This window comes from Netta rufina (assembly GCF_964035555.1).
Source record: "Netta rufina genome assembly, chromosome: 1".
Taxonomy (NCBI): Eukaryota; Metazoa; Chordata; class Aves; order Anseriformes; family Anatidae; genus Netta; species Netta rufina.
In genome coordinates this window covers 92,058,049-92,073,419 of record NC_140123.1, presented here as the reverse complement: position 1 = coordinate 92,073,419, position 15,371 = coordinate 92,058,049, and the positions used below count along the sequence as shown (strand labels likewise).

General features: G+C 47.4%; 1 protein-coding gene across 2 annotated transcripts; it reads right to left on the bottom strand.

The window, feature by feature from the left end:
* Positions 1–2,756: 2,756 nt before the first annotated feature.
* Positions 2,757–15,126, bottom strand: SIK1 (salt inducible kinase 1). Of its 2 annotated transcripts, XM_084295347.1 has the most exons (13): positions 14,727–15,126; positions 13,859–13,975; positions 11,269–11,332; positions 10,927–11,088; positions 10,530–10,654; positions 10,292–10,415; positions 9,055–9,278; positions 8,669–8,818; positions 7,936–8,058; positions 7,465–7,690; positions 6,497–6,772; positions 5,738–5,969; positions 2,757–4,962 (listed from the first exon to the last, which is right to left on the bottom strand). In XM_084295347.1, exons 1-13 carry the CDS (start codon positions 14,877–14,879, stop codon positions 4,542–4,544), a joined length of 2,397 nt encoding a protein of 798 aa, XP_084151473.1. In that variant the 5' UTR covers positions 14,880–15,126; the 3' UTR covers positions 2,757–4,541. The 2 variants fall into 2 exon arrangements, with proteins under 2 accessions (XP_084151473.1, XP_084151474.1); XM_084295348.1 differs by lacking the exons at positions 13,859–13,975; positions 14,727–15,126 and adding an exon at positions 11,727–13,813.
* Between the last annotated feature and the right edge of the window lie 245 nt (positions 15,127–15,371).

The following is a 15,371-nucleotide window of genomic DNA, read 5'->3' as shown; positions in this document are numbered from 1 at the left end:
GTCTGTTGGGCCGTGGGTCTGACACGAAGGAAAGGAAGCCCTTCTTTCACACAATGCAAAGTTGAGTTATGACACTCACTGTCACGGGATGCTTTGGAAGCCAGAAATATAAAAGGATTCCAAAAAGGGGTTAGCCAAATTCTTGCAGGCTTAACCCATCTGCAGCTGTTGAACACAATGACCCAGATGCCAGTCAAAAATTCCCTGAACCGCAGCTTGCTCACGGCCGGGCTGGTAAGGCCACGCAGGGATCGCGCTATGCTTGCCCTTTCCCTTTGTGTCTGCTCCTCAAGCGAGCTGCCTGATTAGCTGTGCCTTTGGCCGGGGCCACTGACACTGATAATATGTTCTGCACGACATAAAACGTGCATTAAGAAGCTAGAATGTATTACAAGAAACGATGAAGTCTGTTTACCTTACATGAATGTCTCGCCTTCGGCAGGCGCTGATATCTGATGTCTTGGGAGAAAGGCACTTCTGTCCTCCGAATCTATCCATCGTGCCCCCTGGCAGCCCCTACCAAAGAGCAGCTCTCTTCTTGATCTCTCGCAGATGCGCTGCGAAATCCATAAACCATGACACTGGATTACCTTTATCATTGATTTAGTTGTCACCACTAAAAGTAGTTAGCAGCCGTGAAATAAGCCAGCAACCGCACTTGAAGCAACGTTCTCCCGAGGCGCGTATTTTCCTTTTATTAGTCCTTAAATTAATTCTCCTTCGCTGCATGAAGCGTGCCTCCTTCTCACTTTGCGGGGTGAGGAAAAGCAAAGTCCTGCCCACTTTCTCTCTCTCACACCGCAATTTTGTACGAGCAGCTGCTCTCCTTTCTGCTGCTCCTCAGCCGACACAGGCTGGGAGGACACCAGGATGCCTCTAAGTCCCCTCCTCACCAAGGTGGGGACACAGCCAGAAAGGTTTGGGACAAGCTGTGCTTCACCCAGCAAGGGACAGTCCCTCGCTCCCATGGCTGGGTCACGCTGGTAGCGAAGCGTTCAGCCTGCTGTTTTACACCCAACTTGCTCCATGCAAAAACAACTTGTGTTTTTCATTGCTACTGGCCCGGCACCTCCTGCCAGCTCCAAACACTTCCTTTAAACCAAACCAAACCAAACAAAAAACATGCAGGATTTGATCATCCACTTTTGGGGCTACGTTAAAGTTGCCAGCATCTGTCCCGCCTGGAAGGGAAAAAAACACCCCGATCCCAGGCAGGAAAAGAAAGGAAAAGGCAGTAGGTGCTGCGCCGTGGTGTGAGAAACGAAGCCAAGAAAAACAGCACCTCAGGAGATATTGAAAACAAAACCAAACATGGTAAACAGGAGCAGAGGCAGATTTCAGAAGAAAGGCAGGAAGACAGTGACTAAAGCACCAGGAGTGGAACAGCGGACACATGGAAGCTGAGCCCGGAGTGCCGTGGTCTCTTTGTCCTGATTTTCCCTGCCACGCTACAGAAATCACCGTGCAGCCGCGTTGAAAACACGACCCTAGAAAAAAAAATATGTACGAGCCCTTGCTACCAGGGCAGGAGTCAGAGCAAATGCAGAGAGCTCTTTCAGCTCAAGGTGACACGGACGGATTGCTCGTCCGGTAACGACTAAACCACGCTTGACCATTTTCACTCCATAGACCTCTCTCCCTGTCAGGTTTTATAACCCGATTACTACAGACTTGGGTTCGATTCAGACAGATTGCCGGGCAGTGAAAGGCTCAATATCCCATTATCAGATTTGTGAGCTGGCCATTCCTCTTCATTTAGTATGTAATAGAAAGTGTCAGCGATGTCCTGTGGGCTCAGGCTTCACAATGAGCCTTAACTACGCAAGGCGGACGTGCGCAGCTGGAGCTCGGGTGACGCTGCAGAGAAAAAAACTCCACGGAATCAGGTGCAGGACAAGGATTTTAAAACATTTTTTATTTAAATATTAAATAAAACACATCGACTAATCATTTTGGTGTACATCTCTCATTTTAACATAAGAAATAAAATGATTGTTCAGTCATGATAAAAAATAAACTATACATCTTAATTAAACCAATCACGTAGTGTCTTTAAATACCCTATTGCATTGCAGTCTGCAGAACAGCACTGTCAAGATATCTACAAAAAAAAAAAAAACAAAAAAAACAACCTTTTTAAAATGACCTCTTTCTGCTCCAGCAAGAATTCCAAAGAGGCTCTACAGCAATTGGAAAAGAAAAAAAAAAAAACAAAAAACAACACTATGAAAGTAAAGTGCTTGTCATTGCTTAGGACAGGAAACAAAAGAATCTGTGGCCTTTGGATCCATGGCATTTAAACAGAACAAATATTGAAGGGGAAATTCTGCATTTTAAGTGTGTGTGCTACCCCTTACAAAACTGAAGGCCAGTTGCTGCTTTGTGACGAGCTGGCTTCTTCTCACCCCCCTCTCTCCAGCCACCTCCAGATAACATTTTGTTGTTGTTTGCTTTGTTTTTGTTTTTAAACCGCTGTAATTTAGCGTGAGACTTTGGTGTTTCCTCTGCTGCAAGGCACCACGCAGTCAGAAATCGAGCTCAAGCAGTTTTCCCTCCCTGTGAAGCTTCCAGACCATGTAGCAGCAGTGGCAAGCTGGAGGTGCAGCAATGTAGACACACAGGTACTACACACAGATAAAGAGGTCGTTTATGGAGAGCCACAGACAGAGCCACAGGACATCTTTAGCCATTCCTACTCCCACCAAGTAACCTAGTCAATCTTTGGCTTTTTTCTTTTTCTTTTTTTTTTTAAAAAAAAAAACAAACCAAAAACAAGACAAAAAAAAAAAAAAAGGTATCTATATTATTTGCAAATGCGTAATACTGCAGGTTGCACGAAGCCAAGGTAACTTGAAGGCACCCTGTGTCACGCTCGGGAGATGGGTCCTCGGAGCATTCTGACCAAAACGCGACTGTTTCCCGACCTTCCAGCTGTTTGCTCACCTGCTCCCAAAGCTCGAACGCCCTGCCGTGGGGGCACGGCCTGCTCTCCCCCTTACACCTCAGCACATCTCCTGTTGACGCCAACAGAAGTCACGCTCCGCCTCGGGAGGAGGAGTGGGGTTTCTACCAGAAACACAATATAAGCATCTTACAAAATATAAAAAATAACTAGTGTTATATAGTTTTCTGCTTCCTATTTATATACATATACAGCATTAAAAACCATACGAAAAAACACCTACCTAATCCAAAACCTCATTTTGCTAGTATGCCAAAAACAAACCAACCCAAAACGAACACCCAAAGATTGTGCTGTTTTACTCGCTTTTAATACAGTTTTGTTCAGAAATAGCTGTACTCCGTGAGAGTAGAATTCTGTTCTCGCCTATTCCTTTTGTCTTTGTCAGTATAGAATTAGAACCTCAATATTGCACATTTCCCCAAGAGTCAGTTCTATTTGGACCCTGATAATGAAATGCATAAAAACATAATTAGCAGCGGAAATAACGATGTGCAGCGCTAAGGAATACCCCTCAGGCAACTTGGAGGCAACCTCTAGGAGGGCTTGTTAGAAGGAAAACCCTTCCGCCACCCCGCCAGCGATAGCGGTTCCCTCCTCGGTGCCTCTGCAGGAATATGAAAAAAAACTTAGTGTTTATAAAAGGATTCCTAGTGATCATTTAGACCAACAAAATACAGGCGTGTGCATGCGTGTATACGTACGTATACACACAGCACCCCAAAAAGACATCCCTGCAGAAGACCAGACAGTACGTAATTTGGATCCTGATATCAAGGGATACATTTGTCAAGAGATTACTCGCTTCTGTGCTAATTATAAGGTTGTTTGGTTGTTGGCGTGGTTGGTTTTTAAAGGTTTTCCAGCTGATACATCAAGCAGAAAGTTCACAGTTTTCATTTAAAGTATACATATCTGGGAGGTGCGGAATGGGGAGCTTGGTTCCTTTAGAATTAAAAGCGTTAACAGGAGGAGGGGAAAAAAAACAAATGGCAATGCTTCCATTTTTGTCTTCTACGAATGCATAAATGCTGCATGCCACTGGTTTTCTGTTTATTTTCTTTAAAAGAGGTAATCATCTTCACAAACCCATAAGTGAATATTGTGAAAAAGGGAGGCTCTGGTCCCTTCTCTGAAAAGCCTCTCCCTGCTGTGTCACCACTACCGACAGCTGCTAATCTTGCATAACAGCGGAGCTGTATTGGTCTGACTTGAGTACAGTACCGAAGAGTTCTTCCCCGACCACATCCCTCCCTGTCCCCACAAATGCCCCACCCATCTTCCCCATCATTATTTTTCCTTTAAAAAAAAAAAAAAAAATTCAATTTCTATTCGTATTTGTTCAGTGCAAGAATAGTAGAAGCAAAAAGACATACATATTGCTTGGTTCAGTTCTAGAAAGTTGCTAGCTTTCTGAGCCAGCCAGCCTCTTCACATACTTCAAAATTTATTGCTTCTGAGTCACTCGTCCGCACGACGCCAGCCAGCCACGGCCCTACACGTGCCACGGAGCAGCGGTGCAAGTTCTTCGCGAGAAAAAAACCCACCACAGCAGCGCCAGCTGCAGCAGCCGGAGCTCTCATTTGACCAGGACGAACTTCCCTAGCTGGTTGGAAGTCAGGTCCTCCATCTCACAGTCCCCGTGCTGCAAAGTGACGGCCTCGTAGCTCGGAGACTGCGCGGAGAAACTCTGCTGCTGGGAGAAGGTGGCGCCAGCGGGAGAGGCGCTGCTGCTGATGTACAGGTGAGTGTCTAGGAGGTGAGCTGCTGAGGACACCGGCGACACGCTGACACCGAAGAAGTGAGGTTGGAGCAGCTGGCTGTTGCCACCGAAGGCCAGCTCAAAGGAGTTCTCTCTTTGTAGCTCGGACAAGAGAAGAGAATTGGATGTTTTGCAGGTACCTGCGCTATCCGAGGAGGGGAGGCCGCTGGTCGCAGGCGTCTGAGGCGTCTGGGGACAAGCTGGCTGGAGTAGCTGGTGATGCTGGAGCTGGAGCATTCTGAACAGAGGCCGAGGGGGGAAGAGGTTAGCTTGCATTGCTAGGATGGGCTCACGTTTTCCTTCCTCCCTTCCTGCCCCAACCCCCGACACCAACTCGCCCCTTTTTTGTCCTTCTCCATCAAACCTCTCCCTACCCAGCCAGTAAAACTAAAGCAAAACGTGCCAGGCCGCCGCGTTTTCACTTGGCTTTTCCTCATGTCAGAGAGGGAGACTAGCACCAGAAAGCTATCTAGTCGCAGCGTGGCCAGCTAATAATAGATGTCCTAGAGACAACGTGTGCAGATCAACCGGAAGCACAGTTTTCCATCTCGCTTCTCTGGGAATGAAGAGGTGCCACCGCACATGACATTTGAGGCCACTGGAACCGTGCCTCCTTTGTGGGCTGTAACTTTTCCGAATTACAAGGTCTCACTTCCTCGCCATGGGAAAATTACAGGAGGAGGCAGAGGAGGAAAGAAATCATTCCCAAAACTAACAAAGAAAAATACAGCTTGCAGTGGGGAGAAGTAATGTTTTCCCCCACGGTACCCAACTGCCTCTCAATCCAGCAACCTCCGAATGCTTGGCCATCGAGATTTTAGCCTGGAACTGCACGTCCTGCGTTACGCGTGCCAGCGCAGGAAGCCACAAAGGAAGCTAAGCAGTTTATCTGCTGCCACACAGCACGGCTGAGAGGAAAGGAATCCCCAGTGACTCAACTCCCCGGCCTCTTCTGCCCCTAACCAAAGCAAGTCCCAGGAAAATAGTAAACCTCCTCCAGGCCGGCTTCTCACCTCTGCTGCTGTAGCACCTCTTCCAGGAGGCTTCTTCCCTCTCTGCTGCTCCCGCTGCTGCTGTACAGGCAGGTGCTCGGCTGCGTGTGTTGGAAAGGGCTCATGGCACTCCTTGCTGCCCGAGATGAGGAGGACTGACACACCTGCCGAGCAAAGCCTTTGATTTTATTCAAGCCGAGAAACCCTTTGGCTCGAGCGTTCTTCCGCAGCTGCTGCCTAAAAGCCTTCAAGCCTGTGGGACACGAGGAAAAGAAACGCACTTTAATCCTCCTTAGCATTTACCTAGGAGCCTGCTTCACAGATCAGCCCTTCTGGGCAGCTGCCTTCGTTTGCATGAGCACTGCACTACAAGAAACCGTGACTCTTGGGCTCACGGTCACAGCTCTGCCTGATGGCCAGAGCAGGACTGCTGTGACAGAACAGGGCCTGGGACAGCTGCACCCTCGTGCAGACGGACACATGCACAGCAAGGGACAAAGCTGCTAGCAAACACGAAGTGCAGTCCGTATTTTAGGAAGAGGGAGGAGCTTGCCGTCCCACTCCCAGCAGCAGAAGTATCTTCACGGGCACGCTGAAGCAGCATGCGAGAGCCTCCCACCTGAGAACCTTCCTCAGGGGGAACTGACCCTCCTCAAGGACCGTGAACACGAGAAGCAGAATGCCTCCACACAACCCTAACACAGAGGGGCAACCCCCTGCGTGCTTCCCTCTCCCGGTGGCAGGGCAGACACCCCAGCAGCAAAGCGAGGGAGGAGTTACCTTGAGTTAATGAGGTATCAGATGCTCGCCTTCCTTCTTGGAAGCTGACGGGCAGGAGGGAAGCACCTCCCATGCAGCCCTGGGCCTGTAGCACCGGGGCGTCAGACTGGGAAGCAAGGAAGGGTGATGTCATCCTGGCTGCGGCCGGGCTCCCCGTCATTACTTGACCTGCCAAGCAGCTGCTCAGGGCCACGGAGCTGTCATTTGAAGATGAAGTAAGGCAGCTGTCTGAACTCGTTCCCTCCGTGGGGCTCGCTGAGGAGGAAATGACTATACCTGCAGAGGGGAAGGAAGGACAAAAAAGCATTCCCAAGATGAGCGGAGGAAGGAACGAGCGTGACATCAGAGCGTTCTGCCCACCTACCCTGGCGCTAATTAGCAGCTGCGAGCCAGCGAGGTGTCCAGCAGCTCGTGCTGTCACAGCGCCTGATTCCAGCACGGGGCCAGAGACGTAAAAGCTGCCTGGCTCCTGCCCAGCCAGCAGGGCTCTGCCAGCACCTCGGGGCCTGCGGGGCTTCCTAGCACAACACTCCGACATGGGATTTGTGCTTTGTGAGCATTTCTGCTCGTTCAGCTCACGGGGTTTGGACACGTAGCCAATACAGTTAGTGATGACCTTGTGTTTTTGGGTTTTTGGTTGTTTGTTTTCAAATCCAGTCGCACATGCGACCACGCTCACCCTCCCAAACAATGAAGCAAGCAGAGAAGTGTTATGTCCTGCTTGTGAGAACGCTTCCTCTAAAATGATCCAGGTAAAATTTAACAGTGCAGAGCCCCTTCCTGGAGGGCCACATTTATTTAAGGAAAAGACAGACCTGAGGAGAGCCAACTCCACCTCTTTTCTGGGCTTTCCTACCCCAGTCAAGGTAAAATCAGCACATGCTCCCCAAACATCTGGCTGCTGGGCTGCTCCTTCTGTCTTTTTCCTCTAGCTAAGGACAACCTTCACCTCTCCCAGACTTACTTACATGGAGGGGCATGCTGATAGAAATGAGTGGTGACTTCAGCCAGCGTGTGCCTCCGGCTGGTGTTGCTGGGGATGCGGATGGGGTGGTCATACGCCTTAATTTCGTCTTCCAGCTCCTTCTCTTGCCTTACTTCCTCGCTAATGGTGGTCTCCAGCAGGCTGTTGGGGGAGATGGAGCGGTTCCGAAAAAGCCCATTGAAGTTGGGATCCACAGGAAAGAACACAGGCTGCAAAACACAACAGGCCACAGACTGAAGGGCGTTTCAATTACTTCTGCACTGCATCTTAATACTTTTCACAGCTCTGGGGCATGCCTCCCGTAGGTGTACTGTTTGAGAAGCTACTACAACACCATGCCCAAGTGCAAAACAAAAGATTCAAGGCAGAGAACAACAGGCACAAACTGTTGTTTTGGAGCAACAGAACAATTAAAAAACAACAAGTTGCACACAGGGCAGCTGAGAACACCAACCTGTAATGGATTGTTCATGTCACAGTCCATTTCTGCCTGCAAGGATGGCTGAATCAGGCTCTGAGGTTGCTGGTAAAGCAGAGATGATCGCAGGGTTTCACTAGTGAGACTGTCCTGAGGCATCTGAAGGCAGAGAGAGATGCAGAGAAGCCATCACACACCGCAGTTCCATGTGATTCTTCAAACACTCAAGGCTCAAGGAATTTCAGACACCTTCTGTGCGAGCCTTCTCCACGCACTTTCTATCAAAATTAACAAAGCTGCTCTTTCAATGCCAACACAAACACAAAGTTCCTTCTCCTAACTCAGGCAATTAAACTGGAAGTACGGTTTGAAAAGGCACCAGGAGTACGCTTTAAAGGGGGGTGGGGGTGAGGAGAAGAAAAAGAACGTCAGAAAAAACACAGACTGAATCACAGAGTACTTCTGAGGATCCTAGAGGGTGTGTAACAAAGAAAACGTAAGCGATCCGTGCCTGAGAGGGCAGCCTAATCTTCTGGCTCATTACTGAGCTGCACCAGAGGCGAACTGCTCTCTGGATCACGACCCACAGGCCGTTAGGATTCCATCAGCATCCTGCTGACGAACAGTAGGCTGCACCCTATCAGAGGGCACAGATATCGGAATCGCTTCTCAGAAGCCTCAGAATTTCAGTCTTGTTTTTCCCATAGAAAGGGGAAGGAAAAGAGAGCCCACATATATGGCTACCCAGGTAGGTAACGCCCTTCCTCACCTCGCCATTGCTGATCTCGGAGCTCCTCGGCCTTTGCTGACGGCCAGTTGCTGAACGACTCGACAGCTGGCTGCTTCGATACTCCTTGAGGCGCTCCAAGAGCAGGTAATAAATTGCAGCAAAGTGGTTGTAGCTGCTGTTTTGTAGAGACTAGAAGACATCAAAGGAACCTTTGAGTAACAGGTAACTCGAGATACAAGCAGCCACAACTCATCATTAAGGCTTCGAAACACTATTCATAAAAATAGTTAAAATTCAGAAGGGCAGTGTGAATTACAATACAGTGTGACACTGGATCAAGGCCGGTCACTGAGCAACACACACGACTGCACCACTGGCATGCCGGTAGCCACTGAAAATATGTTGAAGGGACAAGCACTTCTCACCTCCACAGTTCTCTGCCTGTCGATGCCAAGTGTCTGCATGATCCCGAGGACCTGTTCATTGTAGTCACCCAGGTTGGAGTTGTAGTTTTGCATGGAGAAGGACAGAGACTGCTGCTGCTGAAGAGACGGGTCAGCTTGCATCCACTTGTGCTGCTTTATTTGGGAAATAGTTATTCGTTTTGTTGGGTCCACGACCAACATCCGTCGGATTAGCGTTTCACAGTCTGGATGACAAAGATAAACTCATGAGCAAGGGGTAGAAATGACAGTCCAGCCCCAGGTCATCACTAAGAAACTTTCCCACCACCAGTGTTTGTCATCTGTGAAAATGGGATTTAAGAGATTTTTGAGCAGCTGATGCATGGTGTGACTACTAAATATTCAGACCAGCACAGGAAAGGCCAACATACATTTCATAGAAGCAACGTGTCACTACAGGAAATGAAGCTGTACTGCCTAGCAGCAGCTTTCAGGTGGCTTTCCACCTTGCAGGAGGGATAACTGTGAGTGGACGCTGGTTTAAATCTACTTGAAGCAGGTCAGAATTCAGTACAGGACTACTGTACAACTACTGTACGTACTCAGACACAACTTCCTGGTCCTTGCCTACTGCTAATTTGTTTATAACCAGAGAATCAAAGCCATTCATGGCTAAAACTGATAAAGGTCACACTTCAAAAGATATTATTCACTTGAAGAGAGAGGCACATTCACTTGTTTCTGCATCCAAATCAGGGACAGGTGATAATACGCCTCAGTTCCTTTTTCTCACCAGCCTGTTGGAGCGCAAGCGTTCAAGAAACAGCGCTAAGCCTCACTATTTCTGCTCCCCTTGGCAGCAAAGCCACACTGAGAAGTTCCCCTTCTGCATGGTTTGAGTATCTTAAAACTACACCCATGTCAACATTGCAGGCTCATTAAAAGTCTGTTTTCTCTCTTTTCTAAGCAATTATTTCTTCGGCTAGGGTTTCAATTATTTTTGCAATCCACAGAGATACTCGGAGAAAGGAAACGACAGCGTTTTAGATGCATCATGGAGTAGATATCAGAAAAGAAAGCATGTGCAACCAGACCCTGAACTGAAGTCCTACCCTACAGAAATTACTGGATACATAAAGACAAGGGGATTTCCAGCTGCAAAACCAGTCCCATCTGTCACTGTCCCAAGAAGGAACAGGACAACTATTCCTTTACTCGCAGCCCCTTTTCTAACATTAGGGATCTGAATAAAAAGCACCTTCGGACATGAAGTAGGGGATGCGGAACCGCCCCTCCAGCACTCTTTGCCTCAGAGTTGGTAAGTTGGGTCCATCAAAAGGCAGAGAACCACAGACAAGGACGTACAGCACCACCCCAAGGCTCTGTCAACAGAAAACAGCACAGCACGTGAGCGATTCCAGCAGAAGCAATGGTTTTGAAAGCCCACAGCCCCTACGAAACTGTGAAATGCAAATTCTAAGAAATTTCAAGCTCACCCATATATCAAGGTGAGGGCCTTCATATTCCTTGCCTTCAAACACTTCTGGAGCTGCGTAGGGCGGGCTTCCACACCAAGTGGAGAGGGGTTCTCCTGACTTGTAGAAGTTTCCGAAGCCGAAGTCTGGAAGGAAGGTTAAAGTCTGGGGTAAGACATTGCTCAACCACATATGAACATTTCAGAAGTAGCTGGAAAAGGAGGGAAAGAAGCAGATGTATTGCTTTGTCCTCCGTGTATCAAACTGAGATACTCTTTTTTTTGTCCAAAAGGTATGTACAAAGAAACATTGGTATATTTTCAGTTACCATAAGTACATTTATTGGATCATCCTAGGGAGACTGAGTTTGACTACATGCTTAACGCTGTTTATAGAGTTAGCGTGCATTTCATATTACCTGCTAACTTGATATTCATGTTAGCATCTAGCAGAAGGTTTTCTGTTTTGAGATCTCTGTGCACGATGTGGTGGCTGTGACAATATTCCACCGCCGAAAGAATCTGCCAGAACTTCTTCCGTGCTTCACTTTCACTCAAGTGCCCGTTGGAGGTCAGATGATCTGCAAGACAAAAAAAAACGCACAAAATTTAGAAGCACCTGGAGGAAGCTTTTTGTAATATTCCATGTGCTGTACTTGCTTTTTGACAGCTGACAACACCAAGCCTGGATTTGTAGCCAGAACATATATTACACAGGACTGACAGCAACAAAGCCACAACTTCTAAATCTAAAGACTTACCAAACATTTCTCCATTCTTTGCAAACTCGGTTACAATGTAAAGCATATCCTTTGTCTCCATAACCTGTCGAGACACAAGAAAGGACACGCTTAAAGAAATGCAGACCTCTGTAGTTTCTTTCATTTCTCTAAATGTATTCTCAGACGTATCGGTTCAATTATTTATTTGCTGCAGCAGCTGGCAGTAAAGACATCTAATTTTGCACCACAACGATCTCTCCTAGCAAACTGGTAATGAAAAAGATAACAATTCATTGTTCATGCCTACAATATACAACAGTTTCCCGTGCCATTGTTCTTCTCACCATTACTGTGTCACTTCATCTCCATAGGATAACTGGTGAGCATTTCCATACTTTTGTACACTTCCCTGAATTCCTTTGTTTGGTTAAAATACGCATGCAAAGTTTTATAATTCACCAGACGTATTTTGAGCATTCAAAGACACTTAAATTTACTTAAAGTCATCTTTGTTTCATGGCTAGTAGGTACTCAGATCACAAGAGATACCCAGAACTTGGAAAATCAGGAAGTCATTCATATCAGACACCCCACTCCCATTGAGCGTTGGCTGGGGACGTGGCAAGCCTCCCATGCAAGAGGAGATAGGTAGCTGCTTGTGTAACTGCACTGCCTGAGGCACATCAACAGCTGTCAATATATTGCTCAACGCTCACCTATCAATCTTGTGTCAACTTCCTCTGACACTTGTTATTTTACACGTCTTCAGAGGGAAAAAACAAACAAACAATGCTGAGTGTTTTCAAATCCATATTCAATTACTATGCCACATCCTTTAAATGTTGCCTTTCAGGTTTAAAAACAAAACAAACAAAAAAAAAAAAAGAAACAAGACAAAACAAAAAAATTTCCCTAGAATTGGACACAAAAGGAACAGGTATTTTGTTTTGGAAGCAGGAGGCTCGCAACAGGTTAACAATCAAACAAGCGCCAATACGACTTCAAAGGCTGCTGTTTCCAGCCTCCTAAAAGTAACTTTTTTCGAAGTCTCTCGTCCTCCCCTCACTACAAGTACACACAGACACAAAACGAAAATAAACAAACAGGGAGCAAAGGAAGAGAGGTTCCCAGTTTAAAAAAAATGAAGGAAAGTGTTCTGGGAAAGTTGCCAGCTGGATGAAATTAAGACGCCGTGCTGAAACTAAAACAATGATGAAATAATACAAGAACACACACCCTACGTCGGCATGTCATCTAATTCCATCCCTGCTTCTCAGTCTCCACCAAACAGGTAAAGCATCGATTCCAACAACAAAGAAAAGAAAACTGCTGAAAAGAAATTACGGCGCACTACCAACGTCACATGCTCAATCAAGTGAAGTGGTTCAACTAGATGGAATTTAACCTGCTTTTCTAAAAGCTTCAAAATAGTATTTAGTATTTTCACCCACATCATTCCACTGAAATGAAATCAACAGGACTGTTAGAATGTTTCGGTATATCCTACACTGCCCTATGGGCAACAATGACGTCAGATGTTAACGCAGGATCATTTTTGTTATGATGTTTAATACTATAAATATCAGGCACTTCGTGTGTGTCAAGGTCTTTAAAAGTAATGCCTTGCCTAAGCACCTGCCTTACTGGCTTTTCAGCCTTACACGTTAATTAACTTTTTTTTTTTTTTTTTAAGCTAACAAACCCAACGGTAAGATCGCAACTGGTCATAGTGAGTGCTACTGCACATGGCATTTCAGACCTGCTGCTTCCCTTCTTTTGCTATTCCTCCCCCCTGCCCTTCTGGACAGGTCCAGACGGACTGGGATACCTCATCTTCTTCTCCCATCCACACGGCGCTATTTAAGATGATTAAGAGGAACTCACACCAAATGCTAATTAGATCAAACATTTAGAATTTGCAAAGCAGTCCTTGCTCACTAGACAGCTGTGATCCTGTTTTCTGCACAACACATTAATTTGTTCCGACTGTTAAAAAAAACAAACAGTGCAGAAACTGAACGAAATTCAATCAAAATTCATATTGTGAAACTCTACAAGTGGAAGGATATTTTAAATTAATTTTTAAAGCTATGCAAACTGGAGTGGAATAACCAAAAAGGTCATTTTCAGACATATTTTATGATATCAACATTTCTAGGCTTTTTTTTTTTTTTTTTTTTTGCTGGTGATTTTAAAGCCCTTCCACTTACGGAAAGCCCAACTTTTGCGCCTGCAACTCCGCTGTCCTAAAAGAGTTTAAGTCGTCCTCTTATCAAAAGCATGTTAATAAGTTCTGACCTTCTGCACTGGAAAAGCGGAGGAGTTAGGACGGCAAGTTAACTGTAGAAGATCAGATAGTTTGTTTCAGATCAAGAAAAGGATTCCAGTCTGTTTTAATTGTTTTGTTTTAATCAATTTGCCAAAAGGCTGTCTAATGTACTGGAATCTTGTTCAAAGAACGATGAATGACTTTTTAGGGAAAAAAAAAAAAAACAACCAACAGTTTTTGAAGAACGCGCTTTAAATAAACTATTTCAATTTGCATTTTCTCTGCAAATATTTGACATGAAATCATGTGGGAGACACGCATATGTCATTCGCATGCCACGCTTCAAAGCCGACCTCTTACCTGGTATAGCTTGATAATGTGGGGATGGTTCAAAAGCTTCATTATCTGAACTTCTCTATAAATCTTCTCCAGATTGCTTGGGTCTAACCTTGTTTTGTCTATTATTTTTATTGCAACCTGCAGATTAAAGAATTAAGAAAGTAAAACAACTCCAGGCATTAAAAAATAGGTATTCCTAGAAAACAAACAAACCAAAAAAACACAAACAAAAAAACACAACAGAGCACCACACGCAAAACCACACACAAACTCACAAAATCCATGTAAAGTTGCCTCTAAAGTACGGTCCTGACAAAGCTGATTTTTCTGAACCGCACTGAATTCACGACAGAGTGTTTTCTTTTTTTTCTTTTCTACATCAAAGGATTACACGTAAGGTAGTGAGCAGAACTGCAGAAACTAGCACCGGGCAGGATTCGGTAAATCTTTTAATCCACCCCATGCTAGCAAAAAACTGCTTTCTGTAACAGGCTGTTTCCTACTCGAGCGAGCGGTGTGCCTTTGACATGCAGCACACATGGAACTACAGCTGCATGCCCATTAGGAAACGCTCTCCGCGAACACTCCAAGTTTTTTGCTCTCCAAATGTTCGCGCTGAATGAAAGAATCAAACCTGCCTGCAGAGTTCTGGCGCTCCTCAGCCTGTTGGGCTCTGGGAGCAGCAGGAGGGATGTGGAGAAGGTGATCGTTGTGGCTGGTGATGTTATTTTGGAGGCGTTCTTGCTTTAGTTTTACACCAACTCCGTGTAAGGCTGTTGGTACCGAGGCGAGCAAGCACGGAGTGTGCAGCCGGGCTTTCCACCTGATTTTGTGTGTAGTTTTTTTTGTCAAGAAAGCCCCGTCCGGGCTCCCCACGAGCCGCACTCACCTGCGTCTTGGTCACCCTGTGCCGGGCCAGCTTCACCACGGCGAAGTTGCCTTTCCCCAGCGTCCTCTCGATGTCGTAGAAGCCGACTCGCAGCGGCCGCTGCTGGGCTGGCTTGGCGGCGGGCAGGGCGGCGTACTCCGACATGATCACCATGGCTCAGGCGGCCGGCGGCCGAAGGCACCGCCGACGGTCAGGACGGCAGCAGCATGGGCGCCGCGCCGCGCCCCTCACACGGCTGACAGAGGCAGCAGCGGCAGCGGCGGCGGCGGGGTTCTCCTCACAGCCGCAACCGTTGTGGTGCGCAGCGACCGTTGGTGCGCGGCCGTTGGCGGGCGGCCGTTGCCGCGCCCGTACCTGGCGCGCGCTCCCCGCGGCTCTGCCGCCGCGCGCCTGGGGTGTGAGGCAGGGCAGGCAGCGCGCATGCGCGGCGGCGCAGGGAGGGGAGGGAGGGGAGGGAGGGGAGGGGGGGGGGGCATCCCGCCTGCTCGCTCCCTCCTCCCCCCGCCCCTCCCCTCCCCTCCCTGTCCCGCTCCTCCTCCCCCCCCCCCCCCCCCACCTCCCCCGCCCACCGGCCGTGGAGCCGCGCCGGGCCCCATTGACGTCACGTTTGACGCCAGCGCCGCGCGCGGCCCGGCGCGGGGCTGG